The 15,197-nt window shown below is 49.7% G+C and overlaps 1 protein-coding gene across 5 annotated transcripts in view; it reads right to left on the bottom strand.

Annotated features, from left to right (window-relative positions):
• The window catches only part of PRICKLE2 (prickle planar cell polarity protein 2), a 332,250-nt gene that overhangs the window by 37,529 nt on the left and 279,524 nt on the right, over positions 1-15,197 (bottom strand). For all 5 annotated transcript variants that reach the window (XM_040454532.1, XM_040454537.1, XM_040454535.1 and 2 more), the window contains 2 exons: positions 13,096-13,282; positions 6,923-7,798 (listed from right to left, as the gene is read on the bottom strand). In XM_040454532.1, coding sequence (XP_040310466.1) covers positions 6,923-7,798; positions 13,096-13,282 — 1,063 coding nt within the window. The remainder of the gene's footprint in view (positions 1-6,922; positions 7,799-13,095; positions 13,283-15,197) is intronic.

The following is a 15,197-nucleotide window of genomic DNA, read 5'->3' as shown; positions in this document are numbered from 1 at the left end:
ACACAAAACAACAAGAAACTTATTTGTTTACACCAGTCAAGGTGGGATTCTGACACTTGGAAACAAGAGTTCTGTAATTCCCGAGAAGAAAGACAATTCCAATGCATTTTCCAAGTAGCTGCCAAGCTGGCCCTGAGGCCAACGGGCAGGACTCTCGGTTTGCTAATCTGTAATTCCAGACTGAGCCACCCGTCCTTCTCAACGGAGGGAACGAACAAAGGATCTGGGCCGTGCAATTTATGAGCACGACTGAGGTGTGGTCACTCAAGTTCGGGCGCCAGCTGGTTGGGAGGTTTTACCCAACAATTTAAATAAAGAAATTGGGGTAGAGGATGTGTATCCAAGCTATGCAGAAGAAAAGGAGAAATGTTCCTGCCCAGCATTAAATATAGAAATGTTTTGCATTACAAGGATTAAAAAACATTTCAGACATTCTTGGTAAAGGGAGCTGTTCCAGTTGTTGCTTCAGAGCCCCACACTGTCGTGTCTCATTCTCTTGCAGTTTGCCTGCAATGCTGAAAAGTCACCCCAGGACCCCTAGCAATCAATAGGTCTCGGTGTTGCACAACGAAGCGTCCCTTGTCAAGCTGTGTCGGTAACAGATGTGTGGAGGTGCCACAACAGTGCAACACCGATCAAGGTCAGCAGGAAGCCCTTTTGGACTATTTCTGCTGTGTCTCTACTTACCCAGGCCAACGACGCATGTGCTTTCGGCTGATGCCGTGAGTTTTGGGTCAAAAATCACAGAGTAGGCAAACTTATACACATTTCTAGGTTTTCGATTCGATCTTCTTCTGTCCCTCAGGACCCCTTCCCCCAGGGGCACTGTAAAATGCCAATTTCCTCTCCTAGGTCATCATCACATCCATCCTCTTCTTTCATTCAGTCTCCACTGTTGTTTTACACTGTGGACCTTCTCGCAGGCCTTTATTCTTGCCACACATTCCTACCACGGGGCCTTTGCACATGCTGCTCTTGGTGCCTGGAATCCTTCCCTTATCCCTCAAGCATCACTTTTTCAGGATACCCTGTCTGACCTCCCTGATTCGCCTATACCCCTCTCAGCGCACATTTGCCACAATTTCATATCGTATAATTAGATGCTTACTATCTGTTAAACGCCACGGGACTGAGGGGCAGGAAGGTAAGCCCCTTGTCTACTTTACCTCAGCAGTGCATCCCTAGTACCTTGCACAGGCCATGGCACCGACTTAATCATGTTATCAGCTAAAGGCATTGAGCACTTAGGGGATATCAGGTACCGTCCTGAGTTCTTTACAGGAATTAACTCAAGAATCCCCACAACAACCCTCTAAGGCGCTGCTGTCATTTCATTTCAAAGATGGGGACACTGAGTCACAGAAAAGATATGCCAGCTGCCCAAGGTCACATAGGTATCAAACCACGAGGTCCAATCTCCACCTCTGGCAGACCGGTCTACAGTCTGTGCGCTCATTCACGCTGCTGTACCTCACGGGGTAGGCGCTCATACCACACTGGCAGGCAGAATGAACGAACGAACGAATGCACACAGACCTTCCTTTCTTTCCTCCATCCACATCTGCATTTGCTTCCTTTAGGCCCCAGCTCTGCCTGACCCAGCCACTCCTGTGGCATGTGGCTGGTCCTCAAGGCAGAGCCGCATTCCCAGCCACGTTGGTGGCTACACACCAGGGCCCTTGGCGGGGGACCAGCTGACGGTCTGCAGTCGTCCTTGGGTGGGGCCTCTGCCTGAGGCAACCAGTCCCCATGGAAACTCTGCTCTGCACCTGGCCCCGGCGTGACCTGAACCGTGGGCCTGACTTGCACTCCAGCCTCTCTCTCCATTCTGTGGGCGCCTCCTGCCAGGGGCCAACCCCTGGACAATCTGCACTTGTCTCCGTGGTCTCTAAGTGCCTCTGACCCAAGCAGGTCGCCTTGGACTGCCAGCTTGGCTCCTGCCCTGCCAGGGCCAGACAGACATCAACAACCTGGCTATGTCAGGAAGAGAAATCCTGATCTGTCCAGATACGGTCACTGTGCAAATCCTGATCGTGACCATGACCCTACCTGTGAGGACTGTAACAGAGAGGTTAAGAGCAAGGGCTTTGCAGACCATCACACCCAAGTTCGGGTTCCGTTGTCAGTGGTGACCACGGGGAGGTCACGACTTCTGTGCACTTGAGAGTACTTGACTGTAAAATGGGGGAAATCGTCAGACTTATCTCATAGGGCTATTACGAGGATTTAAAGAGATGCTATATGTGAGATCATCATCATGTCAGACCACACTCTGTGGTCTCATGGTTGTCCTCGGCCACTCTTATCACCACCATCCACATGTGCCGTGGTATGCCGATTAAGGACCCAGGTCTGCAGCTACAATGCCCAAGTTTGAATCGTGCTCCTTCGCTTCCCAGCTCTGTGGTCCTGAGCTATACATAGGCTCTCCGTGTCTCACTTATGTCATCTATGAAATGGGCATATCAACAGTGGGATACTAGAAGTTCACACAAGTCCTGAGAACTGTACCTAGTACAGGACCAACACCCAATAATGGCAGTTGCCGGTGACGCTGTTACGGCTATCTGCGAAACTGTGATCACCCAAGGCTGTAAGCTGCTTGGGAGGGACGTGTAGGCAACGGCAGAGTTCGAGAGCTTCTGCAACCTACAACCTACTTCCAGTTCCACACAACGCCATTATAAATGGCGACCGTGCTCGCCTGACTCACTCTGTGTGAGCGTAAGGGATGGACTGCGTTTTCCAAGGAGAAGGGACAGTATGCTCCTGGTTGTAAACAAATCAGTAGGTGTCAAAGGCAGATTTAAGGCTGGCAAGCCACTGCGGCTGTTTTTCCAGATCGGTTCAAAGGAAAAATGCTGTCTACGAAAAGATCATGCTTCGTGCCAGATTAAACACTACAGACTTTTTCAATAACATGATTTATTGACCACGGAGGAAAAAAAAAAAAAAATCCGTCATCCTGAAAGCTAGCTTTCACCTAAGGATCAAGGCTTTTTGACAAAGCCTTCTATGACACATACCTGTTACTCACAGACTGGGGTTCCAGGATTTAAAGACACACGGTTCTGAGCACTGCCTTCTTTTGAGAATCTTCTAGCAAAATTTAAACGCAACAGTGGGTGTTGGCAACAAAATGACCGACTTTTCCAAGTCTAGTAAATATCATGGCTTTGGGGGGTGTGTGTGTGAATGTGTGTGTACGTGTGTGCAACACTGGATCTGGAAGGCTATTTAAGCTTTGCCCCAGTGACCAAGGAGGAAGCAGTGTTTCGAATATTAGCTGCAATCTTTCTTCCACACTGCTGTGTCTGACAGATCTATGGAAACACTGGGCACAAAATGCATTTCTTCAGTTCCCTACTTCTCAGGCTCTCCACATGCTGGTTTAAAAAAAGAGGATCCCACAGGAACATTCTCAAACCTGAAAATGCAAACCCGCACAGCTGGTGGGAGCTGGGAGATGTCAGTAACCAAAACACTCTTAGAGACCAAAACTGTGCACCAGTATGTTTGAGAGAAGAATGAAATAGTAACAAAAAGTATCAGGTAGCCATTACAGAAGGTCTTACGTGTCACAGACTACATTAACAAGTTTAAACGCATGATCACGTAATTCACCCAAAAACACAATGAAGGAAGTACTGTTATTTACCAAATTCCCTGGATGAGGTAAGGAGCCTTAGACAATGTAAGCAATTTGTTCACACAGCTCCCACGAGAGGAACGCTGGATGTGAACTTGTAACCCCAAAACGTCAGCTGTCAGTCTGAACACGGGGGCTCATGTGAGAATTTCCAAAGAGACAAACGATGGGCTTAAAAGTGTGCCCATCCTACAAGCTCACGTCTGCCATCTGTGCTGTCCAACAGAGTGGCTGTGAGCTCCGTGTGGCTACCGAAATCAAATGCAATTTCAAATTCTGCTGCTTAAACTGTTGTTGAACACTTAACATGTGGCTAGTGCAGCCGATGGCCTGAAATTTCAATTTCATTTAATTTTCATTACTTGAAGTTTCAACAGTCTCATGTGGCTATGGCCTCCATTGGACAGTGCTGATCGGTGGAACTGTTTTTGCTGTATCAGACATGGTTCAGGGATGCCTCACCAAAATCTCACAAACAGTGGGGCATGAGGGGCTCTGCCCAAGGGCCCAGAGAAAATCATGGGGATAAATTCCGTGTCTCTTCTCTAGGATCAGACACAGTATGTTCTTCAAACACAATCAGCCTTTCCAGTATCCCCAAGACCCAGATCTCCTGACTTTCTCCTAAGTCACAGCATGAGGACAATAAAGTCACAAGAGACAAACCCAAGAACAACTGTTCTCAGACACTGGTTGCATCAGCTTCAGCTTCAGCGGGGGCGGGGGGGGGGAGGGGCGGCTGGTTGAAAAGCAGGTTCCTGGGTCCCGCCTCCAGTGGGCCTGGGGGGAGGCCTTGGGTTCCATGTCTGAAACAAGCAGCCAATGTAGATTTCAATGCACGTGGTCTAGCTTCAGAGGCTGAATTGCATATTTATCTCCTGGCCTCTTAAATAATTATAGCATATGAAGTTTTCGAGAATAGCACCAACTGGGCTGGAAGCCAGACAGTCATCACTCTGCACTAACTGCTCACTTCTATGACATAGGGCAAGGTGCTTAGTCACTAAGGCCTCATTTTTGTTTCCTCTGAAACAAAATACCTGCTATTTGTCCTCTAGGACAAATGAGAGCACAAATGTGAGAGCATTTGAGAGGGATAAGGGCTTAAAAACACACTGCATAGGGGCGCCTGGGTGGCGCAGTCGGTTAAGTGTCCGACTTCAGCCAGGTCACGATCTCGCGGTCCGTGAGTTCGAGCCCCGCGTCACGCTCTGGGCTGATGGCTCAGAGCCTGGAGCCTGTTTCTGATTCTGTGTCTCCCTCTCTCTCTGCCCCTCCCCCGTTCATGCTCTGTCTCTCTCTGTCCCAAAAATAAATAAACGTTGAAAAAAATAAAAATTAAAAAAAACAAACACACTGCATAGACATCCTATGAGTTAGAGAGATGTTTTGCTTGTCTCGCAGAGTTTAAATAGGTTCCACATTTAAAAAATCCACATTTTTAACTTGTCTGGAGAAAGTGGGATGGTTGGCACTTTGGTACGATTAGGAACATTGCTCTGGGGTCATAGGCACAGGTTCAAGCCCCCACTTGACTTTTTAAAGTTGGGTGACTTTGGGCAAATGGTTCAACTTCTCTGTGCTTCAGTTTCAACTCTGAAATGATAATCTTTTTGTTTAAAAAAAATTTTTTTAAACATTTATTTATCATCGAGAGACAGAGAGACACAGAGCGTGAACAGGGGAAGGGTAGAGGGAGGGGGAGACACAGAATCTGAAGCAGGCTCCAGGCTCTGAGCTGTCAGCACAGAGCCCGACGCGGGGCTCGAACTCACAAACGGTGAGATCATGACCTGAGCCGAAGTCGGTGGCCCAACCGACTGAGCCACCCAGGCACCCCTGAAATGATAACCTTAATAGTATATCCACCTCAGAAGGCTGTGAGGGTTGAATTAAGTAAGCTAATATAAAGTGCTCAGAACAAAGTGTGGCACATGGTAAGAGCTATAGAACCGCTAGTTGAAGAAATAAATATCTTTGCACATGGCCACCACCAGCTGGAGCTGAGCGCTGGCTGTCATCGCCAGATAGGGTTGACGTGCACATGTTTATCACAAGCTCCACCAAGAACCATTTGACGATGGGGTCCCTGATGGAAGGGGTAGACATGCGTCTCCCTCCTTGGGTGTTCTGCCCATGAGGGGCAGACACACTTAGTGCGTCTCAGAAAAGGACTTCTGAGTTATCCATGGAGAAGGACCCGTTTTTTATTTTCAGTCCATTGCAGACAGACATGTGGTCCTTCTGAGCAAGACTAACACACAGCACATGCGACATACAACTCACTCATGGCTTCCACAACACCGACTGGTCTGTACCTGCACCGATAAGACAAGCCCACTGAGCATGCATGTGGATGTTGTGGCAATGTCCAATTGTTCTAAGAGTTTCTAAACGTTGTCATTTTCAGTACGTATCTCACGGCGGACTGTGGCTAGCTTCCGTCCTCAGACTACGCTTTGAGTAGTGCCATCTTAGAGAACATCTCCATCAGTCTTCACGTGCACGCAAACTAGCTGGACAATTTGGCTGGAGAAAGCAGGCCTCGAATTTAATCTCTCTCACGCTCTCCCCCCTCTTCTGTCCTTTTCAGCCTGCCTGCCCTCTGCTGTCTATCCATATTTCTTTTGCCTTTATCCACACATTAAAATGAGCTCCCTAATGAGATACTGGGGTTCAGAAAAGCCTTGGAAGCTGTTGTGGATGCTCCAGTGTCTCAAGCATTACCCAGCTTTGTGAGTACCACCCCCAGCTCACAGCTGCCTCTGCTTCCGAATGCTGTCTTCGGCCAATAGCACCTGCCGTGTCCCATGCCCACATCCTCCACAACCTCATCCCCAGGCGGTCCTCCAGCAGCCCAAAGCCGGTGACCGAAGGACATGGTGGCGTGGGATGACAGCCACTTTGTCGCAAGAGGGAAGCAAACGTATGATGCAACTCAGCCTCCAGAGCCCCCGTGGGATCAGGCTGAAGTCAGATTCCAGCCCAGAGCTGGAGTCTTCGCCTGGCCCCTCCTCCCGCCCTGGGCCCTCACTGTGCCTCCCCTTCCCTGGGAGCACGCCCTGAACATGCCACAGGCATCTGCACCCCTGTCTCAGGCTCTGCTTATAGGGAATGCGTTCAAAGACAGAAGCCATCTGAAACTGGGGTCCCCCTTCCTCGACAACCTGTTGGAGGAGGGCACGTGGCAGGCACAACATGAAAGTCCTGAAGACCAGCATCAGGTCACCCAGAGACTACCTCTGCTCTGTTTGCCAGGTGAAGAGGACCTACCTGTGGCATTCGACAGGGCCAGTGATTCCATGGAGCCAGGAGGGGTCTGCTCTGTGGGCGTCATGTCCTCGGTGTATTTCAGGGAACTGATTGGATGGCGGGTCCGACACTGCTGAGTAGATATGCCCCCTTCTTCTTCCTCCTCCTCCTCTTCGTATTTGGGGACTGGGATGCTGCCTCGGGTTTCACTAAAGCTCTGACTGGACATATCGCTGTAGCTCTCCTGGGATCTCAGCCTTCCCGGGTAATAGTCCTCACGGCATTCCTTCATGAAGCTGCCGCCGTGCCCCTTCATGGCCAGTGATGAGCTCCTCTTGGGGTTGCTGAAGTGCTTGCCCCACATGTCGGGCTGGGCCCCAGCCCCCTGCCCTCCCGGACTGTAGGAAGTTCTGAGGTTGCACTGGCTGAGAAGCTGCAGAGGACTCTGGGACTGGTTCTGCTCCATCTTGTTCCCGTAATGGTAGGGCTCGTCCCGGCTCCTCCAAATGGGGTCCCGGCTGAGGCTGGGCGTCTGGCTGGACAGGCTGAGCAGTTCCATCTGCAGCGACAGGGGGTCCACGTCGGCCGACAGCCGGTTGGAGCCCACCTGCAGCTGGCTGTGCTGGTTCAGCATGGGCTCCTCCGTCTTGGCCTTGTTCTTGCCGATTTTGGCACTGCGCCGGGACTCCTTGGCCCTGGCGTTCTGGAAGGCCGAATCGGATGAGTCAGAGCCATTGGGGTCCTCCCCGGCGCTGCAGGCCCGTGAGCAGAATATCTGGCCCTGCTTTGGGAGGAACGGCCGCCCCAGGAGGGACTTCTTGCAGTGAGCACAGCAGAAACAGGTCTCGGTGGCATGCCAGTGTTGGCCATCATAGGTCATCTGACCTTGGTCGATCCCTGGGGATAGAGGAGACATGGGAGAGAGGCTGACAAGGTGCTCAGAGCCCTGTATCACCGTGTGAAACACACGGCATCCTGGTTTGGCTCAGGGATCCAAACACAACAGAATAAACTATCAGCAGATCCATAATCAGGACCTCACACGAACGGTATTCATGTCCTATTAGGAGAACCCCCTGGTTCCACCAGTCAGCTGCCTCTGAACTCATTTGCTCCGAGCAGAGAAAAACTAGATCCAAGGGACGTGCGCATGAATCCTTCCACCTGGGATACATTCTCCAGACAAAATAGCACTAACGACACTAACACACGCTTTCAATGCTTTGCGTGTATGTAAACTCCTTTGACCCCTCCACTGTAATGAGGTAGGTTTCTAGTATCATTTCCATTTTTCAGACGAGGACGCAGAGATAGGGGAAGGGTAAATAACTTGCCTAACTTAATACAACTAGGAATCACAGGTGAGATCTGTATCCACAAGCTTTGCTCCTAACCATGACATTGATACTTTCTCTTTCACTTTACTTGGGGGTCTGCTCAAACGCCAACTCCTTGGAGACGTCCTCCTGTACATCTGAGAGCATCCTCTCCACCGTTCTTTACCCGGACCTGCTGGATTTTTCTTCACAGCATGAACTGTGCTAGACATTGAAGCACTCCACATGTACATCTGTTTCTTAATTCTCTCCCCACCCCTCCCAAACGAAGTTCTAGGAGAAGAGGTTCATTAATTTTCTGTGGCCTGTCCAGGAACACAGCCTGATGTACCAGAAGGGCTCTTTATACATTGAATGGATGAACTGAACCCCATACCAGCATAGGCCATTCAGATGAAGAGATCGCTGTAACAGTTCAGTGGAAAAGAAAAAGTAGATTTCAACACTCGGCAAGGAAACGCTTGGGTGTGGTTCGTCAAAGATATCCTCCATAAGCATGCACACCCTTTCCTTAATATCATCAGGGAAGGAAGAAACACATTTCCTCCCCATGCCAGGGCCGTCCCTGGTTTGCATAATCCTGTTACACCTGCTCTACAGGAACCTCCCAGAGCCCCAAGAGTTCTTCCTTCTCAGCATCTCTTCTGCCCCTTGCTGGTTCTAGGGCTTCATCCCCCTGTGGGACACCATCTTCTCACCACCCTTGGGCCATAAGCTTTGGGCAGGGCTAAAGCCACTCCTGGACCTAGCAATGGCCAGTAAAGAACTGTATCTCCTACCCCAGAGACTGCGGCAGAGGTGGGCACAGGACTTGCACTAGTGCAATGCAAGAGTCACCTGGGACTGTTGCTAAGACAGTGATGTATGGAGGCTCTCTTTTGACAGCAGCTGCTAAGCTGGCAGAATGGAAGTCTGGACACGTTGGGGTCCCCCCTCCTGGGGGGTGAGCCTGTGGAGTATGCAGTTACTGTGGGATGGAAGGGGGCCTTTGCAAGCCTCCTGCTTTCTGATTATAAAAATCTTCCCAGAAACATAGTCGTACTAATTCGGCTGATAGTCCTGAGCCTGGACTCCCAGGAATAACTTTGGGAGACTTGTCTAGAGAGGTGGTAAACAAGAAAGCAGAGGACAAACTCTACCCAGAAGAAGAGAAAGGCAAGAACAAAGGGCAAAAGGCAAAGCAGCTGTCCCAGCCTCCCATGCTCTTTCCCACCTACCTTTATATCCCTGGAGCCCAGGGAGAGAGAGAGAGAGGCACAAGGCAATTCCTCTCCTATGAGCTCTGCCCCAAACTAAGGGGTCTCTGTTTATTTGGGAGTCTGGCCCTAGAGACTAAGAAGGGAGTTTTAGAGGGACAGGAGCAGCCACAGAGTCGGCTCTAAGGCCAAAGGGCCACGGTGGGAATCAACCTGGCCTTCCCAGGCAGGAGAAGTGGTGGGCGGGGCTAGAGACAGGACCCAGAGCTGCTGGGCTCAGCCACATTTTCTCCCCAGGCTCCTGGGAGGAAGCAGGACGGGCAGTACAGGGAGGCAGAACTCTGGAGCAGTTCAGAGGGAGGCTTCAGGAGTCAGAGGAAGGAAGGTTCGCACCCCATTCCAGCTGGCTGGAAAGATGCCGAAGCCCATCTGCTGAGTTGCCGGCTGGCTCTGAGCTGTGTGACCCTGAGCGAGTGGCCTCAGTCCCCGCTGCAGTTAAAACCTCTGACCTCGCCCGGCTGCTAGGAGTTAATATGCAGAGAGCGCTCACACCCGCGTCTGCTAGCTCCTCTCGCTCTTCTCCTCTTTTTATGTGGTCTTACTGCCCTTCGCCCTCCCCGCTCTGGGGGCCGCTGCCCGGACGCAGTCCACGAAAGAACGCCACGGCTGGCTCAGTCTGCCTTGCCCTCCCCTCCGGAGGCTGTGCTGGCATCCTGGCCGCCCTGCATCCCAAGCGGCCGCAGCCTTGCCCACTCCCTGTCGCAGGCACACAGGAAGCCCAGTTCCCGGATCTGTCCTCCACCAGCTGCCTCTCTGTGCTTCTGCAAGCAAGCGTGCTCAGATGTGGGCAGCAGGGGCCCCTTCTGGGGACGGGGCCTTGCAGAAAGGCTGGGCTGGGGTGGGGGGAGCAGACGGGAGGTGGGTTACAAAGCGGCCCAGCAGGCAGCACAACGTGGTCCCTGATAAACATCCCTGATGTCAGAGGGTCCTCTGAACTGGTCCTGAACTCTAAACATCTGGAAGAGGGCTCTGCTCTTCCACATCTAAGCGCTCCTCTTTAATTCCCCCCTCTAAGCCCCCATAAGCCCTTCTCGGAGGGTGTGTGTGTCTACTGCCTGCTACAGCCTCGGTCTGTTTGTAGGACTGTTTACTCTGCTGTGCGCAGGAAAAAGTACTGTTGCCCTAGCAACCAACGGCTGCCTGATGCAGGGTCCACTCGGAGCGGCTGTATAAATATGGAATATTTGTGTAATATGGTCAGAGCAAAGCACCAGGAGACGGTGGTCTGCATGATATACAGAGCACACCCTTCTGCTGTTGCAGGAAAATTAGGTTTCACAGAAAAGTAGATTTCGAAAAAAAAAAAAAAAATCAGGGACAGCATTTTAACTGCAGCAGTGAGAATACTACGGGCCTCAGAGGTCCCCTTTTCTGGTAAAACACTGATGCCTTTTTACGCATTTAAGACGGAAGGAGAAGGGAATGCCAATCAACGTCTCAGATAGCTAGGAGAAAGAGAAGAGGACAGAGGGCCCTTCTGCGCAGGGTACAGACAGATTTTCTCTCTTCCAAGTTGCTGAGCAAAAATCCTAAGGGGCAGTTTCTGGAGAAGCTTTTGAACTTCAAAGGAAAGGGACAGAAGACACAGCAACACTAGTGTTGGGGGGGGGGGTATCATGGCTGCAGGTAAGCTGTTTATCTGTACACTCAGCACCTCTCCTCTGAGCAAGTGCCGACTGGCAGACCCAGAATCCACAGCGACAAATGCTGGGTTCAAAAGCTGCACCATTTTCCTCTGACACACCCCACCCTGTCCGTCCTCACTTGGCCAGCGACCTGTCCAAATCAAACTCCCCATTTCCTAACTCTCAGCATAAAGGCAGGTCCGTTTCCCTGTTTTGATCTCGCGAGAAGTGACAGTTACCGGGTTCTTGGTTGAAGCACCAGGCCTTGAGGCGGTGAGGCCTTGAGGGGTTGGGGGAAGGTGGGTTTGCACGTCGCCAGGCCCCGGGGAGGGAAGAGTGCCGGGTGATATGGCTGCATAGCAAGGTTGAACCCTGAGCCCGTTGGGGACTCCAGCTCAGAAAGGCCTCATGGAAGCAGGACTGAGTCCGTGGGACGGATTGCCCAACAACAAAGGACAGCTGAGCTCACCGTAGGTGTCTTGTCCACAAAGCTGTGATTTTTATCAGCTCACAGAGCTCTCCCAACTAGTTGCTAATTTTTCATTTAAAAATGCCACTTGAGATGAAGCACGGAGACAAAATCAAACTCTTTCTGTTTCTGATATAATCTTCTAAGTGGGGCAAAAGGGGCGCCCAGACCGATTATCTCCACGTCTGCTCACTATAGGTAAGGAGCTGGCAGGTTCTGAGCAGATTTCTGGGAACTGCACAAGCCACAGAGAGAGCAGGCTGCTAGTCTTTTTTTTTTTTTTTTTTTTTTTTTAATTTTTTTTTATTTAAAAAAAAATTTTTTTTTCAACGTTTATTTATTTCTGGGACAGAGAGACACAGAGCATGAACGGGGGAGGGGCAGAGAGAGAGGGAGACACAGAATCGGAAACAGGTTCCAGGCTCCGAGCCATCAGCCCAGAGCCCGACGCGGGGCTCGAACTCACGGACCGCGAGATCGTGACCTGGCTGAAGTTGGACGCTTGACCGACTGCGCCACCCAGGCGCCCCCAGGCTGCTAGTCTTACAGACACTCACCCACTGCCAACTCTTTCATTTTTCTTTTTAAAGGGTGGCTCATTCTCAAGGTGCCAGAACAGGCAAGCTGAACGAACAAGCCACAGATGCAGCGTGATCTGGAAGAGTGCTCCAGAGTTGAACAAACTGGCTATTTGCGAAGAGAAAATGATTTCCACCATCTCAGATCTGCTGCTTAGTTGGGAGAGTTTAGAGCTTATCAGCTCTTTCAGGTTCTCTTGCTTTCTTTGTATTTGGCTGGGTCAGCTCTTGCTGATTTTTTTTTTTTTTTTTTTTTTTTTAAAGATGTGCTTGCCAGAAACCATTTGGTTTTCTTGACTGTCCCTTTCTACAAGAGGACTATTTTGGGTCCTCCCTCCATGGATCCTCAAGTTTTTCCAAGGAGGCTGTGGAAGACATCTGTTTTATCTTTTCCCTCTTGTTTTCCTTCCGGGACCACTCCCCCTCCCCTCGGTAGTGGGGCTGTACCTCACATAACCCCATCTCGGGGCTGGGCCTATGACTCAGGCAGACCAACTGAAACACCTGTGCTCTTGTTTCCAGGGTGGAACACATGACCCAACCGGGGATGATAAGGTTCCTATCTGGAGGAACTGATTCGGATGCGAAAACATACACGGTCCCACTCCTTTCGAGAATGCAAGTGCCGAGACCATGTAGAAGTGGGGAGTCCTCTTGGCCAGCATGCGAAGACAGCTTGCTTTTTCACCGCCGCCAAGAGTAGGCGAGCTGAGCTGAGACACAAAGGACCCAAAACCCCAGACTTTGTCTGAGCCCTGAGCCACCCCTATCTGAAGCGAGCGCGCTCTTTGGCCTCTCTAGTAACGGAGACAAGAGATTCCCCTTTTCGGTGAAGTCAGGGTGAGTCGGCCACAGGGACTGTAACTACACCAGACACCGAGGAGATCCAAGGGCAGGAGGACCAAGCTGAGCACCCGGGGCCGCCTCACCTATGTGTTGAGCACAGGTGTCGCAATATTCCGCGTACAGGGACTCGAAGCAGTGGCAACAGTAGGGCCTTCCCTCCTTCATGATGTAGCGCTGGCCGCCGAGCACTGTCTCGCACTCGAAGCAGCAAAAGTGTTTCATGTGCCAGTGCCGCCCCTCGGCTTCTGTGCATTCGTCTGCAAAGATGATCTAGAGATGGGGAAGCCAAATGATCAGTGGTTAAGACCCAGCTACGAGAAGGCACTTTTAAGAACAGCAGCTGTGGGGGCCCCAAACGACAAGCATGGGAAAGCAGGTCCTTCCCACAAATCGCTCAATAAAAAACCTGGACGTATATGCATATTCTAGATCTTTATCAGTTGGGATGAGCCTACAGCACCATGAAACACAGTTTCTGGTCTGGCCAGGTATGAACTTAACCACATTTAATACGAGAAATCATGTTCTACCCTGAAGAATATGAAGCAAGACCAGAAACTGATAGCTCATGGGCACTCCAGATAACACATATATGTTTTATTTGGCGGGTACACAATCTTTTTTAAAAACAGGAAATGTCACATTAATGCCTGAAATCCTGGTTTCTCTGTTGAAAACACAGCATTTAAGAAGAGGGATTGCTATTTCCAGGTGAGTGGTGAGTTCTCCAGCTCAGTCCTGTTTTTCACCACTCACTGTTGTCTTAAAATGTGTCACCTTCACGGACAACACCTGCCTTGTCCTCAGAAGCACTTGTGTTTTGACCTCCAATATGGAATTTTTGAAATTTCAAAGCACAGATTTCAAAGCTTACTACAAACCACAGTAATCAAGACAGTGTGGTGCTGGTATAAAAATAGACATACAGATCAATAGAAGAGAAATAAAAGTCCAGAAATAAAGCCAAACATTTATGGCCAAGTGATTATCAACAAAGACGCCAAGGACATTCAACGGGGAAGGAATAGTCTTTTCAAATGTGGCTGGGCCAGTTGGATAGCCACATGCAAAAGAATGAATCTGAGCTGTATACAAAAATTAATTCAAAAGGGATCAGAGACTTAATGAGCCAAATACGATAAAGTGCTTAAAAGAAAACACAAGTGTAAATATTCATGACCTTGGACCCAGGTTTCTTAGCTGTGACACTGAGAGTGTAAGCAACAAAAGAAAAAAACAGATATACTGGACTTCATCAGAATTAACAACTTCTGGGGGCGCCTGGGTGGCGCAGTCGGTTAAGCGTCCGACTTCAGCCAGGTCACGATCTCGCGGTCCGTGAGTTCGAGCCCCGCGTCGGGCTCTGGGCTGATGGCTCAGAGCCTGGAGCCTGTTTCCGATTCTGTGTCTCCCTCTCTCTCTGCCCCTCCCGCGTTCATGCTCTGTCTCTCTGTGTCCCAAAAATAAATAAACATTGAAAAAAAAAATTTTTTAAAAAAAGTATTAACAACTTCTGTGCTTCAAAGGACATCCTCAAAAATGTGAAATATAACCAGAGAATGGGAGACAATAGTTGCAAATCATGTATCTAGTAAGGAACTAGTATCCAGAATATATAAACAGCTCCACAATAAAAAGAAAAGCCACCCAATTAAAAAACAGGCAGAGGATCTGAATAGACATTTCAAAAAAAGAAGATACAAAAACAACGGATAAATATATGAAAAGATGCTCAACGTTATCACCCGTTAGGGATATACATAACCAAATCACAACGTGGTATTACTTCGTACACACTAAAATGAAAACAATGAAAATGTAAGCGTTGAGGAAGATGTAGGGAAAGTGCAACACCATTCACTGACGGTGGGAATGTAAAACAGCATAGCTTCTCTGGACGAGAGTCTGGACTGCCTCAAAAAGTTAAACACAGAATTACGGTATGACCCAGCAATTCCGCTCCTGGGTATATGTTCAAGAAAACTGAAAAGATACGTGCACACAAACATCTGCATATGCATGTTCATACACTACTGATCATAATAGTCAAAAAGTGGAAAGAACTTAAATGTCCATCAATGGACAAAGGGCTCAACAAAATGGGACGTATACACATGACTGAGTATGATTCAGCCCCGGGAAGGAATAAAGCACCATTACATGCTACAACGTGGATTAACCCTGA

Source organism: Herpailurus yagouaroundi, unplaced genomic scaffold, assembly GCF_014898765.1.
Source record: "Herpailurus yagouaroundi ecotype Mexico unplaced genomic scaffold, PumYag 213, whole genome shotgun sequence".
Classification (NCBI taxonomy): Eukaryota; Metazoa; Chordata; class Mammalia; order Carnivora; family Felidae; genus Herpailurus; species Herpailurus yagouaroundi.
The sequence above is the reverse complement of the archived record's forward strand: the minus strand, read 5'-3'. Positions and strand labels throughout refer to the sequence as shown.